Here is a 17,668-nt window from a genome sequence, read left to right as displayed (position 1 = left end):
TATGCCTTTATTTCAAATCACAACAGATACCTATGTCATGTGTCAGCTAATTTAATTAATATTTATACAAAAGGCCTTGAGCTGTGATTTGATTAAAAAAATTATATATATATATATATATATATATATATATATATATATATATATATATATATATATATATATATATATATATATATATATTTTATAAATCAAATTGAAAACAGCTATGTAAATGCATCAAACAAAATAACTCACCTGCAGCTGTCCGCGTTCCTTGTAAACATTCCCTAAGTTGCTATATGCCTCGGCCAACATGGGGTTTTGTTTGATAGCCAGCATGGAGAAATGTGCAGATCTGGAGAAACAATAAATTACTTATCTATAATGTTACTGGTAGATTGTACATCAAGAGTTCAAACATTAATAATTCCATTTACAGTAATTACTGTGAACCAGTGCTGTCTTTTACACTTTTAAATGTTAATTTTTGAGCAAGGAACATATAAACTAAACCAATAAGTGAATTAAAACCAGTTCTACGTAACATTCCATTAAAAAATATCTTGAGTGCCTGATATAATTAGCAAATTTAGTCATCAATCCAGAAAGATAAAGTACTAAATACTGTATAAAAAAAAAAACCCTTTTAGTCTGACAAGATCTTTCTCATTTTGTAAGGAAACATTTAACTCTTGATTGTTATTCAATTTCTTTTCAAGAAAATGACATTGTGATCAAAATGAGCAAAATCTAGTGCAAGGACTGCACAGTACTATAAATAATTTTATCTGGTTTCACAGTCCTGAACCTTGTGGGAGGGAAAAAAAAAAAAATATCTAGTGCTCAAAGTACCTAACCACTTGAATGAACAAGTTTTTAAGTTAAGATTCACTGCTGCACTTACTTGTCAAGACGGCGACACTGGAAGTGAATGGATGAAAGCAAAAGCAGTACAGCTGTGTTGCTTGGGTCTTGACGCCATAATTGCATACAATGTTTCTCTGCATTTTCATAGTCACCAGTCTGATATTCTCTATGGGCCAACTCGGCAAGACCTGTGGGGCATAAAGTAAAAATATTCAAATTATTCATTAGTAAAGATTTTGTTCAATTCCAAACTTTTAAGCCAAAATACTTGTGACACACACACACACTGCTTCATACAGTACTTTTAAAATATTTTTGCTCAATTATATATAAATCAATAACATTGAATAATTTACGACAATACAGAATCAAGTTTAACCGCTACGGGACACATTTGCTATATCATCTATGATCATTTCTTCAAATTTTCAATGAGCAAAAATGATGACATAGTTTCATGGTGCCGATAATAGTTATGGTACCATAACATACCTAATAGAGGCGACATTAACCGGTTATCGGCGCCATAAATCACAGTGTTTCGGGTTAATGGCAGTTTTCGCTTATCAGCACCCTGCCAAAAATGGAACCTCCCCCACCCCCAATAACCAGGGACTGCCTGTAGTATACTGTAATCACAAGTGTCCCTCCATATTATGGAACGGAATGGCCCGCCATTTCAATTGGTAACCTCATGTTGTCCACTGCCTGTAAAACTAAAGGTTGTTTTTTTTCAATTTTATTTTTCATCACAAGTGTCCTCCATATAGGAAGGAATGCCATCAATGTACCTCATGTTGTCCACTGCCTGTAAAACTAAAGGTTGTTTTTTTTCAATTTTATTTTTCAATCAGGCCAAATACTTTTTTTTGCCTTTTGTGCAGTTTTCTGATCTTTTACCTATCATTAAAGATTATACTTGCCACATTTAATATAGTAGCCCATTTGATTTTTCATTTCATCAAAGACAAGATGGACCAAGTCTTGGATTTGGGAGGCTTGTCAAAAAGCTGGTATTACCTCCTCTAGCCCTCCCTCTGCCTCCTCTCCTGGCTTTGGGCTGATGGGGCTCAAAGGGATGATGCAGAGTTCCTTTCTTTATGGGGGTATAGGAGAAGGATGCATGAGCATCTATTCCAGGTGACAGGTGATCGGATTCACCCACCAATAAGACTGAAGAGGGGGCCACAAAGTCCTTCTTCCAATGCCTTCAAGGAATGGAACAAACAGAAGCAGCCATGTATGGGAGGAAGATGACGAAGATTTACACCTCTTCTTCAGTTTCTTCATACTGTCACAGTCAAACTTCTCCAGAATTGACCTTCAACTTTCTCCAAGTCTTGAACAATGGGGATGAAGGAGGAAGACACAGAAGGCCCAGGAAAGTGAACTGATGGATGAGGAGAGCCAAAGAAGATACAGTAAGGCCCCAAGATGTCATGGCCATGGCTAAGCGAGCAGAACATTTAAATTTATTATGAAATGGTTTGTAAACCAACTGCATACCTCCGTAATTCTGAAGGTAATGGTGGAACCACAACGGGAAACCAAAGTTTTGGGGGAGGGCCAGGAGTATTGCATTCCCTTTGGGGATGGAGGAAAAGAGGACAATAAGTAGTATATGAAAGCAAGCAAACATTGATTCTCTTGGATTTATGACACCCTTGTTTATGTTAGGTTGAGGTGGGACAAAAAGCCCTGCTGGTCAGGTGGGACCTGGTGCCATAGGTTAAAACATTATCCATGTATTTTGTTCAATATTTCTAGAAACGAAGGTGGAGGCCATAGTTGGAAACATTTTCCATACAACTTCAAGCAGTCAGCAAAAATATCTACTAATAATTTCTTTGTAAGATGACATGACATCAGCAATTACTAATTGTGCCTATAGATTGACTGAACAAGTTAGACACTAATACAATAGGAAATAATTTCCTGGAGCTAATTTTATCACCTAACCTAGGCTAAATTTATTAATAGCTCTAGGGGAAGTCAAAGTTTGTCCAATATAAAGGCAATGCTTTTCAGCATACTCTGACTAATATTTATAGCCTACATAAAAGGCAATGGTTTGTAGTTCCTTAGAACAACTGGGTAGCTTAAACCTATGAAGAAATTGTGGGATTTGGGATTTGGGTAAATGACCCAATGGCCACCTACCAGAGAAAGAACTTCCACAACGTTCTGTAACCCAGGCCAGGATAAACATCAGTCAAGAGCCAGTGTCCGTCTAAGCAATACCTTGAAACCTTTACTTACCTCTTAAGTCACAAATTAATGCCATAATATCCTATTATACAGAGGTTAATGAAAGTCTAGCCATGTGCAGTGCTAACTTACCTCCATGACGCTTTAGAAATTTTTACTTATAAAACCCCTTACATATAGATTGATGCCATCTCGATGTTTGCGTAATCACTTTTGTAAACAAACTTCCCATTTCCTGTGCTAAACCCGCAAACCATTTGTAGCCATGGATGCTGATACACTTTCTTTACAACAATGTTAAACGATGATGCAGTTCAAATTTGTGGCCCAGGAAACCTAAAGAATTTTCAGGAAGAGTGCGCTAGATAATTATTAAAAGAATTAGTTAAAAACCAGAATATGGTTATGTTCAAGATTTTAGCTAGAAACAAGGAAAGTAATAATCTTTAACCCAAGTTTAATGAACCTATACAAGTTGCCCCTTCGACTTTGAAGGAATCCATTCTCCTTTTCTTTTGAAAGCTATCCTCTTCTCCCATTGGTGCTTGGAATTACCCCCTACAGAACGACCTCTTTAAAAGGCCTGGAAAGCAACAGCCCCCTCTCAGAAGACTCAGAACACGACGGGACCTAGGCTGGGTCAGATCACTGGCCCCTTACCAGATGCCGCTGCCCCCCCCAACCTCCTGGGCCAGCTTTCCATGCTTTGGGAAGCCCAAGTATATTTTTTAAGTCCATAGTGTTCCGACTTAGAGAAGAAGACATCCTGCATCCTCACTAAAGGTACTGTATGGGAAATTCCATTTCAATCAGGGAATTGTTTGATCTTTGTCTGTATTTCATTTCATTTTCCAAGGCAACTTGTGCAGTGTTTCATTCCCCTTCGCCATCTGGGCTCAATTCTGTAATTACTCCCCTGTGATACCAGTAACATTCCCCTAGTGAATTAAAGCCACGAAATAGTTTCTGCTGTGCAAATTTCCCAGTCATTTCATTTCCCCCAGAGTGGCCTTTTGATTGAGAGAAACAGTGAGTAGAGTTGCCCAACATGTGCCCTGCCTCATGCCTATGCCCCTCTACTTGGAGACAAACGCTGTGTCTGGCTGTGGTGTAACTTGGAAGCCCTTCAAGCTTGCAATTTTGCTCTGTTGAGCAATTTTCCTAAACACGTGACCGGGCTGCTCCCCCACGTGTTCGGATAGACCGAGAGAAGTTCTCCTACCCTTGTGTTTCCTGGACCTCTGTAAATTTATGTAAATACAGTGCTTTTAAAACTAGAGTCCAGCTTTTATGTAAAAATTCCTCCCTCTTCAACCCCTTTTTTTCTTGTTCAAACCCCTCGTCCTCTAGTCAAGGCCTAAATCTTCAATGTAAGTGTATTTTCTGGGAGGAGACGAGGTAGAATTTTGAATACATAGGTATAAACTGCATAAATTTATTATGTATTCATTATAATTCATTTGAAAAAAATTCATTGTTGGAAAAGTAACCAGATTTCTGGTACAAATTTCAACAGTTTTGTTGTGAACATTAGCTACGATATAATATATTTTTTTTTATGTTAATATAGGTATATGTATTACAGTGTAAAATATATTACATAAAGTGTAATGTACTATATTAAATTATGTTAGGTCCTTTACTTTAGTCCTGTATTATGACGTCATGACATTCTGACTGTCGAATCAATTTTAGATGAATTGTCATGCTATACTTTCTTGCAGAAAATGGCAACATAAATACAGTAGGGCCTCGATAATCGCGGGGATAGGGCCCAGAACCCCACCGTGATAAGTAAATACCCATGTTATCCTAGTAACCCCATCTCAAAAATTGCTAAAAACTGCCTACTTTAATAGTTAACCCACCCAAGACCACTATTCCAATGTTTATAACTGCCTAGTTTAGTTCAAACCCACCCAAGACCACTATTCCAATGTTTATAACTGCCTAGTTTAGTTCAAACACCAAATATGTCTTCAACTATCACCTTAAACTAAATTCAAGAAAGTTTCAAAGTTATTTTACAACAGCCTTAAAAATTTATGTTGTATACATACTACTGTACATATGTGGCCTACTGGCTTATGGATTACAGCTAGAAGCCAATACACGTATATGCTATCATGTACTCACGTGGGCCTCTATTTCTTTTATAAGGAAAGAGAGGGAGAGAGTTAACTGACATTTAGGCATCTTTGCCATAAGAGTAAAAGAATCAGGGATTTTGGATGTCACATAATTTACTCGTTTATATGGGTACAATTTACAAAACGCGGCGAACACGAGTTCAATAACAACACAGAACGTGGGCAGGCCAGTGTTGCCAAATGGGAATGGCAATTTCTTCCTAGATTTTGCTCCATAAAGTGCTGAAAAATTCACATCATACACAACAATGCCACCCAGCCAATTTCAACCGATTGCTCCCTTTTTCAATTCAAACATGTTTCTAACATGCACAGTGTACTTGTACATTACGTTACATGATTCCTAATAATTTCAAAACCTATTCTGTTCAATTCCTGATATATCAAACATAGCAGAATGTATAAAAGAAATATTCAACTTAACATTACAAAATTTTGATGTCAAAATACATATGCTGGATGTATTTGAAAACAAATGCAAGTTTTCTTTCCATATGCTAGATTGAAAATTTTCTTGCTAATTATCTCAAGAAAATGAAAGCTAGCATTAAAAATGCAAAATTGTTAACACTAGACTCAAATGATAGTTATTGTATCGTTAAAAATATCAAAATAAACGAAGTCGCAAAGTCGATTCTATTCATGTTATTCCTAACCACGTAGCCTAAAAGGAAAACTTTATTTTGTTTGTTTCATCGCTGCCACAAACCCCTGACAATGCAGAGTACATCATGATCATTCTAAATTATTACTCACTACCAGAATAACAATGATATTTTGTATTGAAAATGAACGTTACGTATATTCTTAACATTAATACTACCATGAATAGTACTAATACAATTTTCTAAAGATAATCTTGCTGTGAACGCTACCATAATTTGATTTTCATATACGTACATACATTTTGTCAGCTGGCTGGCTCCGCATAGATAAAACTTGATTTCACCGATATGAAATTATTCCATGAATAGCTTCTCCACTACATGAAGAATGAGTAAAAATGTATTTTGTTTTTTCCTATGGAAGCCACCATTGAATATCGGCTGTGACAACTTAAACACAACTCAATAAACGCTCTATAGTTATATATGGCAGATGACATCAGCAATCAGCTGTTTCTCTATCGAATTGAAAGAGAGACTGTTGCCTGATTAGGTTGTAACATTGACAGGTAATTCTAAGCCATCAATCCGCGGTAAAGTAGACTATGGCAGTTGACGTTTTCCTATGTTATTTTACTTACTGAACAAGAATTTTCTGTAATATTTATTCGGATGACTGTAATTAATGCCCAGGGGCCATTACTAAACATGGTGAAATACATTGGATGCCCCAATCCCTAGTGGATGTCGTATCCGCTGTTATGTACCTTGCAGTCCGTGCGGAACTATTCTGTAGAATTACCCTGCAAGAAACGTAACTGAGGATACAACATCCACTAGGGATTGGGGCGTCCAATGTATTAAGCCGTGTTTCGTACTGGCCTCTGGGGGTTAATTACAGTCGTCCGAATAAATATTACTTCAAAGTCTTCTTCAGTAAGTAAAATAACATAGGAAAACGTCAACTGCCATAGTCTACTTTACCGCGGAATGAGGGCTTAGAATTACCCATTGACAGATATCAATTAGTAAAGTTGAATAATAGTTGTATTGAGAATAATGATAATTTTAATAAAACTGTTGTTTTACTGTCTAATCATATTGCATGTATTATTACCATATTATAGTACTATGATATGAACATAGCGATCTACCATTTGCATTCTGGTTTTGTTTACATTCTTAAAATAATCAACTGATGTCGTTTTACCAATATCATTACTGTTTTTAGTTGCCCAATGGGACTCAATTCAGAGATATACCTATAATATATAAGGTTTTATTACCTTTATTGTCAGTTAATATCATAATGTGAATCTATTCATGTATGTTGGTGGTTGTCGCACTGCAACTAGGCTTAGCCTACCAATGAACGTCATACATATACCTTGAATAGGCTATTTATTATGAAGATATGCCAATAATATACATATATGGTGAAATAGTTTTATTACCTTTATTGTCAGTTAATATCATATTGCGAGTTGTTTCATGTATGTTGGTGATTATCGGACCACAGCCGAGGATTAGCCTCGTTTGTCCCGCGATGCTGCGATTCATACCAGCGATATAGCATGAGAAGCGGTCCAAGAAAAACCCCGTGAATGACTGATTCCGGGATTGCTGATCTGCAATTAAGCAATGCCCCACTGTATGTACACAATACATATCCGGGATGTTTACCAGTTATATATGTAGATTGTTATCACCTACTCATGTAACTGTTATAGTAATCGTAATGCTCACATATCTTTATCATTTACATTTTGGATATGTGCAGCTGTTTGACAGCTGGATTACCGTCGTAGTGTGACACAATTGCCTCTGCTCCATCGGCCACGTCTGTTTTTGCACTGTAAGAAATTAATGGGGCCGACTTTGCAATGGCCAGAAAATCGTTAAAAGATGTAAGTTAGCACCGAGGCCCATATTTTTAGAATGAGAAAAATAAAAATTCATACAATAGCTAGCATGCAAATAAAATACCTACTGTATATACTATACATACTTATTATTCTTAATCAAATTATACAGGTCTAAATGATAACTTCGCTATATTAACGATTTCATGGACAATTCAAATCCGGGCCTTTTTATTTCTTATGGAGCAAAAACAGCCGCAGTGGCCCAGCATGTGACCGGCGATGTCAAAGCCACAGCACTACTATATGGCCACTTCAGCCAAAATGTAATTAGAGCAATTTTATCTTTATTGCATTACTATGACAGCTAGAATTCATGGGATTTGTTTGTAAAGGCATCGGCGTACCTATGTGTCAAGCTCCACTAAATTGGCAACATTAATTGCAGCCATACAATCATTAAAATAAAAATTTAATAAATGAAGTCAATGAAAAGTGATATGCAAAAAAATAGACAAATTTTTTTCATAAACAATTCACTAATCCGTCATCTGCTCACCGATGTTTTTGGTGGGTATTTCGGGGGAAACATCAGTACAGGCCAACCCTCATCACGGTAGACGGGTCTTATTCACTCGATATTTAATTGGTGAAACATGAATACAATTGCAACTCTAAGCATACCATTTAAAAGACTGAAGTTTAGTCAACATATTGTGGATATATGAAAGCCCCATACGAACTAAAATAAGCATGTGAGCTCTTCGTAAATATGTTTTCAAGGCAGTTTTGAAATCCAATATGGCGGCTACGTTTTTCATGGACGGTTCTCATCAGTGACGGACACCATCTTTCCCCAGCCTTCCCAGCACTCATTTGAACAATGTTAGCGTATGTATGTAACGTTTATTGATCTTACTCAAGATTGCAGTTGTAATCAGCACAATAAAACAACATTTTGTTGCCTATTAGTGAAAGTATGAAACTTGTTATTCCCGGGGTTATGGGTTGAACTGAATTCATTCTTACCTTGTAATCGGCGGTTTTTAATCCTTACTGCCATCACAACTGAAACTCCACAGTGCTTATTTGATTGTTATTATACACATTTTGGTCTCAGTTCACTCCACATTGCACTTTAAACCCCTTGCTGTTCCTGGTTTCTAAGCGCGCGCGCCATAAACACAATTACAAATAGCAGACGACGACAGACGACGAAACTGCAAAGTTTTATTCCCTAAACTGTTTACTTTACTCGTTATTTAGTTTAAATTTACATTGTTATTTAAAAATTTTGATTTAATTCATGTATATTATCCCTTTTTTGCAACCAAATTACCCCGAAAAATTACAGATATTTCTAACGTAGATAAAATCAAATGTTTTCTAACGTTTTTCGTACATCTGGCTGCCGAAAACCATAGAGGAACGAATACGGAAAAGTGCATAGAGGAAACGACTACGTTTTTTTTTTTTTTGCTTTTTTGTTTTTTGCTAGCACTTTTCATTGATTTCAGTCTTTATTAGTATTTTGAATTTCTTAAATAATCGGATGCCAGAAATAAATGTAACCTTTAATGTTTGCATGCTTTAATGTTTTGCATGCTAAGAATGGCAAAATCATCGTTGCCACATTAGTGGAGGCTTCACACATACGCCGTTCCATTATCCTGTTAAAAGCGTCCGCCCCTGATGAGCTCGCTGCTAACGTACCCGTCACGCTTGTTTTTGTAATCAGCGATCATAGAACTGATGATAGTTTTTTTTTTTCAAAGTTAATATTGATTTTTATGCTTGTTATTCATACTGTAATTAACTGTAGGAAAATTCTCTCTCTCTCTCTCTCTCTCTCTCTCTCTCGTCTCTCATCTCTCTCTCTCTCGGGGAGTCCATCACTCGGCAAAGAAAAAGTCATCTTCACTCCCGCAATTGGAAGGAAAGTTTGTATCATCACTGAGGATTCAGAACTATGAGCTCTCATCATCAAATAGGTTATCAATATCACACTCCTCATCTAGTATTTGATTGATCTCACCTAAAGAAATATGCCTCCTCTTTGGGACATTCATTGTGAAAGACGCGAAATCCAATTTGTCTCGATAAACGCCCGAAGCGTATTGAAAGAAAACCAACAGGGACAGGCAGTTTTCTAGCATAAGCGACCACCAGGAAAGAGTTGCCAGGCTGGAAATAAGTTTCCCATGTGCTGAGAGTGTTACCAAATGATGTTCCTACACTTTCTATACGAGTAAAGTATTATTACGGGGCTGACGGCTTGACAAGCACAGTTAAAGTCTTGAACGTAATATCCCGTTGAAGGCGCTACCGAGTAGATCGCGGTAAACGTATTATTACGTGGGTGACGCTTAACAGGTTATAAACTGTTTCCATGAATTCTAGTTGTCATAGTAATGCAATAATGATAAAAATTGCTTAATATTTATGTATATACTTCCAATACATAGCCTAATTTCACCAATTTCAACGTTTTGTGTGTAGTCTTATACCCAGTTTGGAGGGTCAACACATACCGAATGGCAACAGAGAGAGAGAGAGAGAGAGAGAGAGAGAGAGAGAGAGAGAGAGAGAGAGAGAGAGAGAGAAAGGAAGGCGGAGGAAAGAAATAACGACGAAGAAAAGGAAAAAGGGATGGCGGTGGAGGGGGGGGGGGGTTGGGGAGAGGGTAGGTGGAGCTTTATACGCGTGTTCGTATCCATTTCTGCATAATGAGTTTTTTTGTCTCTTGGTACAAGGACAATGTTTCGTTTATTCTTTACGATTAGTGATTCACGATACCCTTATAATTACGGCACTGTAATGCACTATAGCAAAATCTCGTTCTGTTAAGAGTGTTCGTTACAGAAATAGGTATTGCCCAAAAACGTGCTTGCACTGTCTCTGAAACCCATAGTAGACATGCTGCTTAGTTGTCAATCAAGTTTTTTATAACCAAGTATTTTTTACAAGCTAGCTATTGAATAAATTTGTATTTTTCTCAGTCAAAACATATGCCCCTCAATGCTAACTTTCCTCTTTTAAACGACTTTCTGGTCATTGCAAATTCGGCCCATAATTTCTTATGGTGCGAAAACAGACAAGAGGCCCATGGACCGAAAACGATTGCGTCACACTACGGCGATAATCCAGCAGTAAAACATCTTCATATATCCAAAAAGTAAATATAAAGATATATAGCGCATTACGATTATAACAATTACATGTAGAGCTGATAACAATCTGCATGAATAACTGGTAAACTGTTCTGCAATGACAGTTGAGTATAGCAATTATTTACAATAGGTACGAAAGTCAAGATGTCGTGACGTCATAATACAGAACTTGAAAGAACGTTCTAATTCAGAAAAATAATTACTTAAATTTGAGTCAGAGTCGAGTTACTTTTTCAATAACGAATATTTTCAAATTAATCATCATAAAATATGTAAAATATTGATGTTTTACTACTTATTTAAAAATTAGGCCAAGAGCACGCTTCTCGTCATCTTCTACCACCCCAACAGCTGTTTACGCCTGGCTTGTTGTTGATGAGAAATCGTGTTCGATTGTTTGTGATAAAGTGCTCCAGCGTCTGTGGGTACAAGTGGTGTGCGGATTTATCACAGGAAATGGGTTTAGTTTATTGACACAAGCTACTCCTCCGTAAACATCGAGATGGCGTCAAATCTTCTAAATACCATATCGAGTTGTAGTAAAAATGTTGAACGCGTTTTGGTGAGATTTCCACTGCCGTGGGCGCCATTTTCAGTACCCTCTGTTTAAATCTGTTTAAATCTTAAAATTTGGCCTTAATTTCTAACTTTGGGAAAATACTTACTTCGAAAGGAGAGTAGAAGGTCTTTAGCTCCGTTTCTCACAACAACAAGTCGCGACTGATGCCCATCTCGGGTGTCAGGACGCGTTATAATGTACTTTTTCGGAGGGTGGCTTGCACTGATGGTAGCTGGCCTGCGTGGCCTGCTTTGATGTTTTACCCTCTTTAGAAATTACAACTCAGTGTCCGGTATTAGGTAGGTAGGTATCTCAATTAGTAGTAAATAGCATGGAAACATACTAGAGATTGTTTGTTTGCCTAACAGGCCTCATTATCTCAATAGGCTAGGTAGTAAATATAGAGCTAGGTAGAATGTAAACATACTAATGAGATTTGCTACAGTTGACGGTGTACCTATTTTGTTTACGTGGCACATAAGGTAGCTACGATTCTAAGCCTTCCTAACTGAATGATATTGGGAGCCATATCGGTTTGCTGGTAACGAATAAAAAAGCCTAACTATCGACATGCTGCTATGCCTAATCTCGATACCGGAGATGGCAACCATACGCCCTACCAATCAACCATGTGGTTCCCACAACCTACCCAGGGCTCAATAAACGAAACTTCGAAAAACATAAGATTTACGTTAAAGCAAATTAAAAATTGGTAGGAAAACTCTACAACTACAAAGCAGTCCATCAATTAATCATCCTCCTCTGAAAAAAAAAAAAAAAAATTCCCCACCACCAGGTCCCCACCATGAAATAGGCTACAACATAAGTGCACAATGCTCACCCTGGTAGCTATACTGCACGGACTGCTGGGTTGCCAGACTCATTTTTGCAACTTAAGACTCAATATTTCACTTGTCAACTTAATGCATGACTGTACATATCACCAAGAGTTGCACTAGAATCCCACGAAAAAACTAAAAACCCTTTGTGAACCGACTGGAATTCACGGTGAGTTCACCAACAAACACAAGACGTGTCTCAGAGTTAGTCTCTTCAGGGTTCTCAGTGGGGGCCTGGAGGAAGGGGGAGGTGAGACCGTGAGAGGAGAAAATGGCTGTTACTAAGCCACCGCACAGTGACTAGCGTACACTTGTGAACTGGCTCGTACGTAAGTCGTAGGGACACAGATTATCAAACGGTACAGATTTAGAAAAATGAATATCAAGCCACATCTAGACTTTCTTCCCTTACTGCGTACCATTGCAATCCAAATTACTACTATTAATAATAACAAATTTAATAATAATAATACATTTTCAATTGTGACATGCCTCAGAAGTTATTAACAAGTATCAAGCGCTATAGACTTTGACAAAGAATGCCATAATTTCTTTGCCTTCTAACGTAATAATAATAATAATACACTTTCAATCGTGATATTCTTCAAGCCATTTTGGCAAGCTAGAGAATATGACAAGTTCATGACGTCACTCAATGTTAAATATTTAATTTCTGGAATCTCTCCTGCATCAGAATTAAGTATGTGGTTTGACAATTTTCGCATGTTTTAGCTCTTGCAAGGAAAACCCACACCTATAATGTTACTGTGCTTATGAAAACAATTGCAAAATATTGTAACTCGATGAGAGAGAGAGAGAGAGAGAGAGAGAGAGAGAGAGAGAGAGAGAGAGAGGAGCACGCGTCTTTCTTAGCAATTTGTGCACTTTCCTTACCATTTCTGGTTTATTCTCAGCAGTCCATCATTTATTATTTCGTGAGATTTCTCATTTACGCATAACCAGTCAACATTTAATTATATATACATTTTGTCCACCAACCATTCTTTCCAGACGTGTAATAAATCTTCTGCACACTCCCAGTTACCTTTCTGATATAACTTATGAAGTGACTCAACACTCCCTCTTGTGGTACCATCATGTTATTTACTCCCAAAATACTTGTGCAAATCAACAGATTCCAGTCGATCACCACCATCCAAATTAACATCCATTGCTTCATCTTACCGGTTTCCACTGGCCCTCGTGATCTTACCCTTCCTCACATTTACTTTCAAAAGTTTTTGTAGCTTCTCTTAACTCCATCCACGACTCATTTCTATATTCTTTGCTCAAATCTGCCCCTTTTTCTGAATTTCCCTATCCTTCTGTCCTTATAGATATTGAACAGACCCTTTTTTCCCGCAAAACCAGCCCTTATCCCGCCTACAAATCCTGTACAGGTTTCACTTCATTTGCTCTTTGCAACTCATCTCCTGCATCACATATCCTCACCAAACAACACGTTGCCTCACTAACGATTCTATCATAAGCTTACTCAAGGTCCACAAATGCAACACAGTTCTGTCAGAAGTTTCACACCTAAGCTACTCTTTTAAAATGAACACTTGAGCCACACACTCTGTATCTGCATAAACATGATGTGAAATTTTCATGTTCACTTTGCGATTAAGGTACCGAACATCAACTCATGCGCGCAATAAAAGCTCATGAACCCCTCAACAAAACGAAAGATATGAGAACTTTTATTATCGTTCTTAAACGTTACTTCCCCATGGATGAATGCTCAGTAAAACTAAAACAAAAAATCAATAAAGAAAATTGCAAGAGGTTAAAGCTCCCAAGGAAAACCTGCGCGCATGGAATAACATGATATTCTTTGTGAGAAAACATGCAGCCATGAAATACAATGCCTTCCTACGTCAGCTTTCTACGTGACGCATCATGCGATACATTACGTAAGAAACGAGTTTTAGTTTTAGTAGAAACCCTTATCCTAATCTTCACATTATCAGTTAGATGGGTTACTAGTGGGTGAAACTGACTTAGTTATTGTATCTCATTTCATACAGTTTAAAAGAAGTAATTTATGAGCCTTTCTTTGCTAAAGTTTGAAAGACGACGACGACGGCGTTTTCTGCTGAACAAATATCTAGGTTGCAAACCAAACTCGTTGGAACCCTGTAGTACATTGGCTTCGACATATAAAACGCAAGTGTTATTCGCATGTATAATTTATGTACACTTGTGGAGACAGAACAACTGTAAAAACAAAACACTGGAACAAGTCACAATCTAAATCTGTAGGTCACAGTCTGAGTAGGTGGTAAATAACGATTGTTGTTGAAAGCCCAAAAAATTTCAGGGACACAAGGTCTCTCTCTCTCTCCCTCTCTCTCTCTCTCTCTCTCTCTCTCTCTCTCTCTCAAACAATAGCGTTCCCAACCAACGGAGCATGCATGCTAATAAAATGGGTGACGTGGGTCTTATGGTACTAAAAAGTCATCGATGAACTAAAGGATAGACTTTACTTGGGATGACTGCGATCACACACACACACTCGTATACACAAGGTTATCATCACGTGAATCTTCCTAATTTTATCTTTTCTTATCGCCCTTGTCCCTCTAGCCACCCTTTTCGATATAACGGTTACTGTTATCTTCCCCGGTATCAGTCATAAGAGATTACTTTTCCAAACGATAAATCATTTACGTATATAATTCCACGAATGAGCCATCAAACACCGCTGATTTATCGAAGAAATATTATCTTTAACAAAAATATTATCATCATGATTATTATTATTATTATTATTATTATTATTATTATTAAATTACGACCGAAGAGGAACTCTCATTAGTCAAAATTGAAGAAACAAATATCACAGAAATATAACAGCTTTATTTGGGACATTTAATCATGTGAAAATGCTGTCTTTATCAGAGACCACAAAACTAACCATCTATAAAATCGCTCGTACGACAACCTAACAGACGCCACTCTAAGTCTTTTAAGCTTTTCAAGTTGGGTGAATGAATGCAGCCTTATAAATGCCACTCGCTATTGTCTTCTCCTTCCGCGCGAGAGACCAGCAGTGGAATTCAGAGAACAAAAGGCGTTTATTTTATTCAGTCTGATAATTATAAAAACAAAAACTATGTAAATTGCAACTGCGCTTGGTAACCCACTGGAGCTTTGAGACCTTTGTCATATGACGTCATGGGTCTGGCGTTCGTCCCAACAAGGTGGGTGTTTAATTAAAATCCTGCTCACCGGCTTAAGAATATAACTCAAAACATTGAGGTTTTCGACCTCCTTTTACATTTATCAAAATGAGATGACGAAGACCACTGTCATTTCTGAAGAAAGTCAGGTGCTTTATCAAGTATTCTATGCGGAAACTTGACATGAATATTTTCCTAATAATGAATAAAGTTTTCTGCATTCATGAATATGTTTACGCTCTCGTGTTACAAAGCCTTCTCTCTCTCTCTCTCTCTCTCTCTCTCTCTCTCTCTCTCTCTCTCTCTCTGCTGTAAACATAAAAGGAGGAAAGATGTTGCACATTTCTTAATCCTCCCTAATACATTGTGAAACATTCTAAATGCAGGCAAGTATATATATTTGTCTCCTGAATATTTGAACTTGCGCCTTAGGTCCAAACTCAGTTTTGCATCACAGCTAAGAAAGACCCTTTCTGCAAGAATTCATCTCTACCTTCCTCTCAGTATAGCAACCTGTTTCGTTCTAACCCCTATCATATTATAGGACAACCTGTTTCGCTCTATCATATTGTTAATATCTGTCTTTCTCCCTATATCTGTAATAATAGAACATTGGATCTATTTCTTACAAATCCTCCCTCACATTATATCAAGCTCTCTCTCTCTCTCTCTCTCTCTCTCTCTCTCTCTCTCTCTCTCTGACGTTTCTCGAGCTCTATTTCTCTCTCTACCCACTCGATGGCCTGTATGAATCTGTATTTTTAGACCAAAAAACCCTCCCAAGGCCCGGGTCGGGTCAGAATTTGCTCCCTCAAAGATTAAGGATTACGTTATGCAAAAGATTCCCGTGGGGATTACTCAATCGTATAAGGGGACAAAAGAAAAAAATCTTGTTTGCCGCGATAACTCTGTAACAGCTCTCAAAACTTTAAATCTTAACAAAACATGCAACCTTACTAGATCATATCCTCCTATTTTCACCTACAAAATGAAACGAAACATGGAAACGGACGACATACATTGTACAAAATTATAGAAGTAATAAGGAAGGAGAACTAGAACAAGAGAGAAAAGCTGTGCGCACGTTCTCGGGGTCTGCTTTGTTCCCGGGCGTCATGTTTCGCATGGATAACAGGCATTAAACAGGATTCCAGAGCTAACATTTCATGCTGATGGCTGTGAGACTATATTATCTAGTGTGTTGTAGGCCTCAGTGAAGGGGTTTCTCTAACTCCAAATCAAACCAAGCGAGAATAACATGAGTAACATTACACGGATGGAACTAGACCCATATCTTGTTTGCTAGAATCCAAAATGCATGCTAGAAGTCAAGGGACAACGGATATTCATACACCACTAGTCAACTGAAATTTCTTACGAATTGCAATGTGCAAGAGGTATCCAGAAATGGACTGGAAAGTACGAAAAAGAAATGAAGCGGTGTAATGAGAATAGTCTAAGTCATATTCTTGAGTTTAAGAGTCTAGATATAATCCCAAAACCAACAACACAATCTTTTCTCTTTCTTTCTCTCTCCCCCTGTCCAAAACACGCGCGCGCTAGCACACACACACACACGCACACAGCCCAGTGACACGACAAATCTCTCTCTTTATGCACACCTAGAAGAGCGCAGTATCGAGTCAAACATTTCCCACTTTTCGCTCAAACACACACACAACTATAAGCGAGCAGTCTTTAAATAATTCACAGTTGTCGCCGGCAGCATGGGTTCCTTCTTGTAGAGCAGCCCAAAGAGCGCAAAATCGTAGTTGGAGTAAAATATTAGTAATAAAAATTGGTGTTATTTACATCCATGGCCATTCTTTGGTGGGGGGGGGGAGATTAAAATATATGTATATTATGACTAAAACATCGTGAAGGGCTTCAGCTACGTTACAGAAATTTCAAATATTTCTAAAAGCTACGACACGTTAGTTAATTACCCTGGAAACGACAACCTGATATAACTTCCAATTGAAATAATTAAAAACAAAAGAGCAGGAGCCAGCTGTCCACAGTTATATAAAAAGTAGGTGAACTTCTAATTGACACGTTGTGGTTGTTGATTGCTGAAAGAATGAACCAACCATTACTATCAGATAAAGAAATAAATAAACAAGTAAATCTATTATGACCATAAACAGACGAGATATATATATATATATATATATATATATATATATATATTATATATATATATATATATAGATAATATATATATATATATATATATATATA

General features: G+C 37.4%; 1 protein-coding gene across 4 annotated transcripts in view; it reads right to left on the bottom strand.

The window, feature by feature from the left end:
- Positions 1-17,668, bottom strand: part of LOC135208646 (UDP-N-acetylglucosamine--peptide N-acetylglucosaminyltransferase 110 kDa subunit-like) — an 81,345-nt gene that overhangs the window by 59,772 nt on the left and 3,905 nt on the right. Inside the window, exons 1-3 of one of the 4 annotated variants that reach the window (XM_064241036.1) lie at positions 12,245-12,469; positions 887-1,037; positions 238-337 (exon numbers count right to left, since the gene is read on the bottom strand). In XM_064241036.1, the coding sequence (XP_064097106.1) occupies positions 238-337; positions 887-1,037; positions 12,245-12,287 (294 nt within the window). In that variant the 5' untranslated portion in view covers positions 12,288-12,469. Of the gene's footprint in view, positions 1-237; positions 338-886; positions 1,047-1,341; positions 1,373-12,244; positions 12,470-17,668 lie in introns of those variants that run through there. The other 3 variants (XM_064241037.1, XM_064241034.1, XM_064241035.1) reach the window with 3 other exon arrangements.

Source organism: Macrobrachium nipponense, chromosome 35 (genome assembly GCF_015104395.2).
Source record: "Macrobrachium nipponense isolate FS-2020 chromosome 35, ASM1510439v2, whole genome shotgun sequence".
Taxonomy (NCBI): Eukaryota; Metazoa; Arthropoda; class Malacostraca; order Decapoda; family Palaemonidae; genus Macrobrachium; species Macrobrachium nipponense.
The sequence above is the reverse complement of the archived record's forward strand: the minus strand, read 5'-3'. Positions and strand labels throughout refer to the sequence as shown.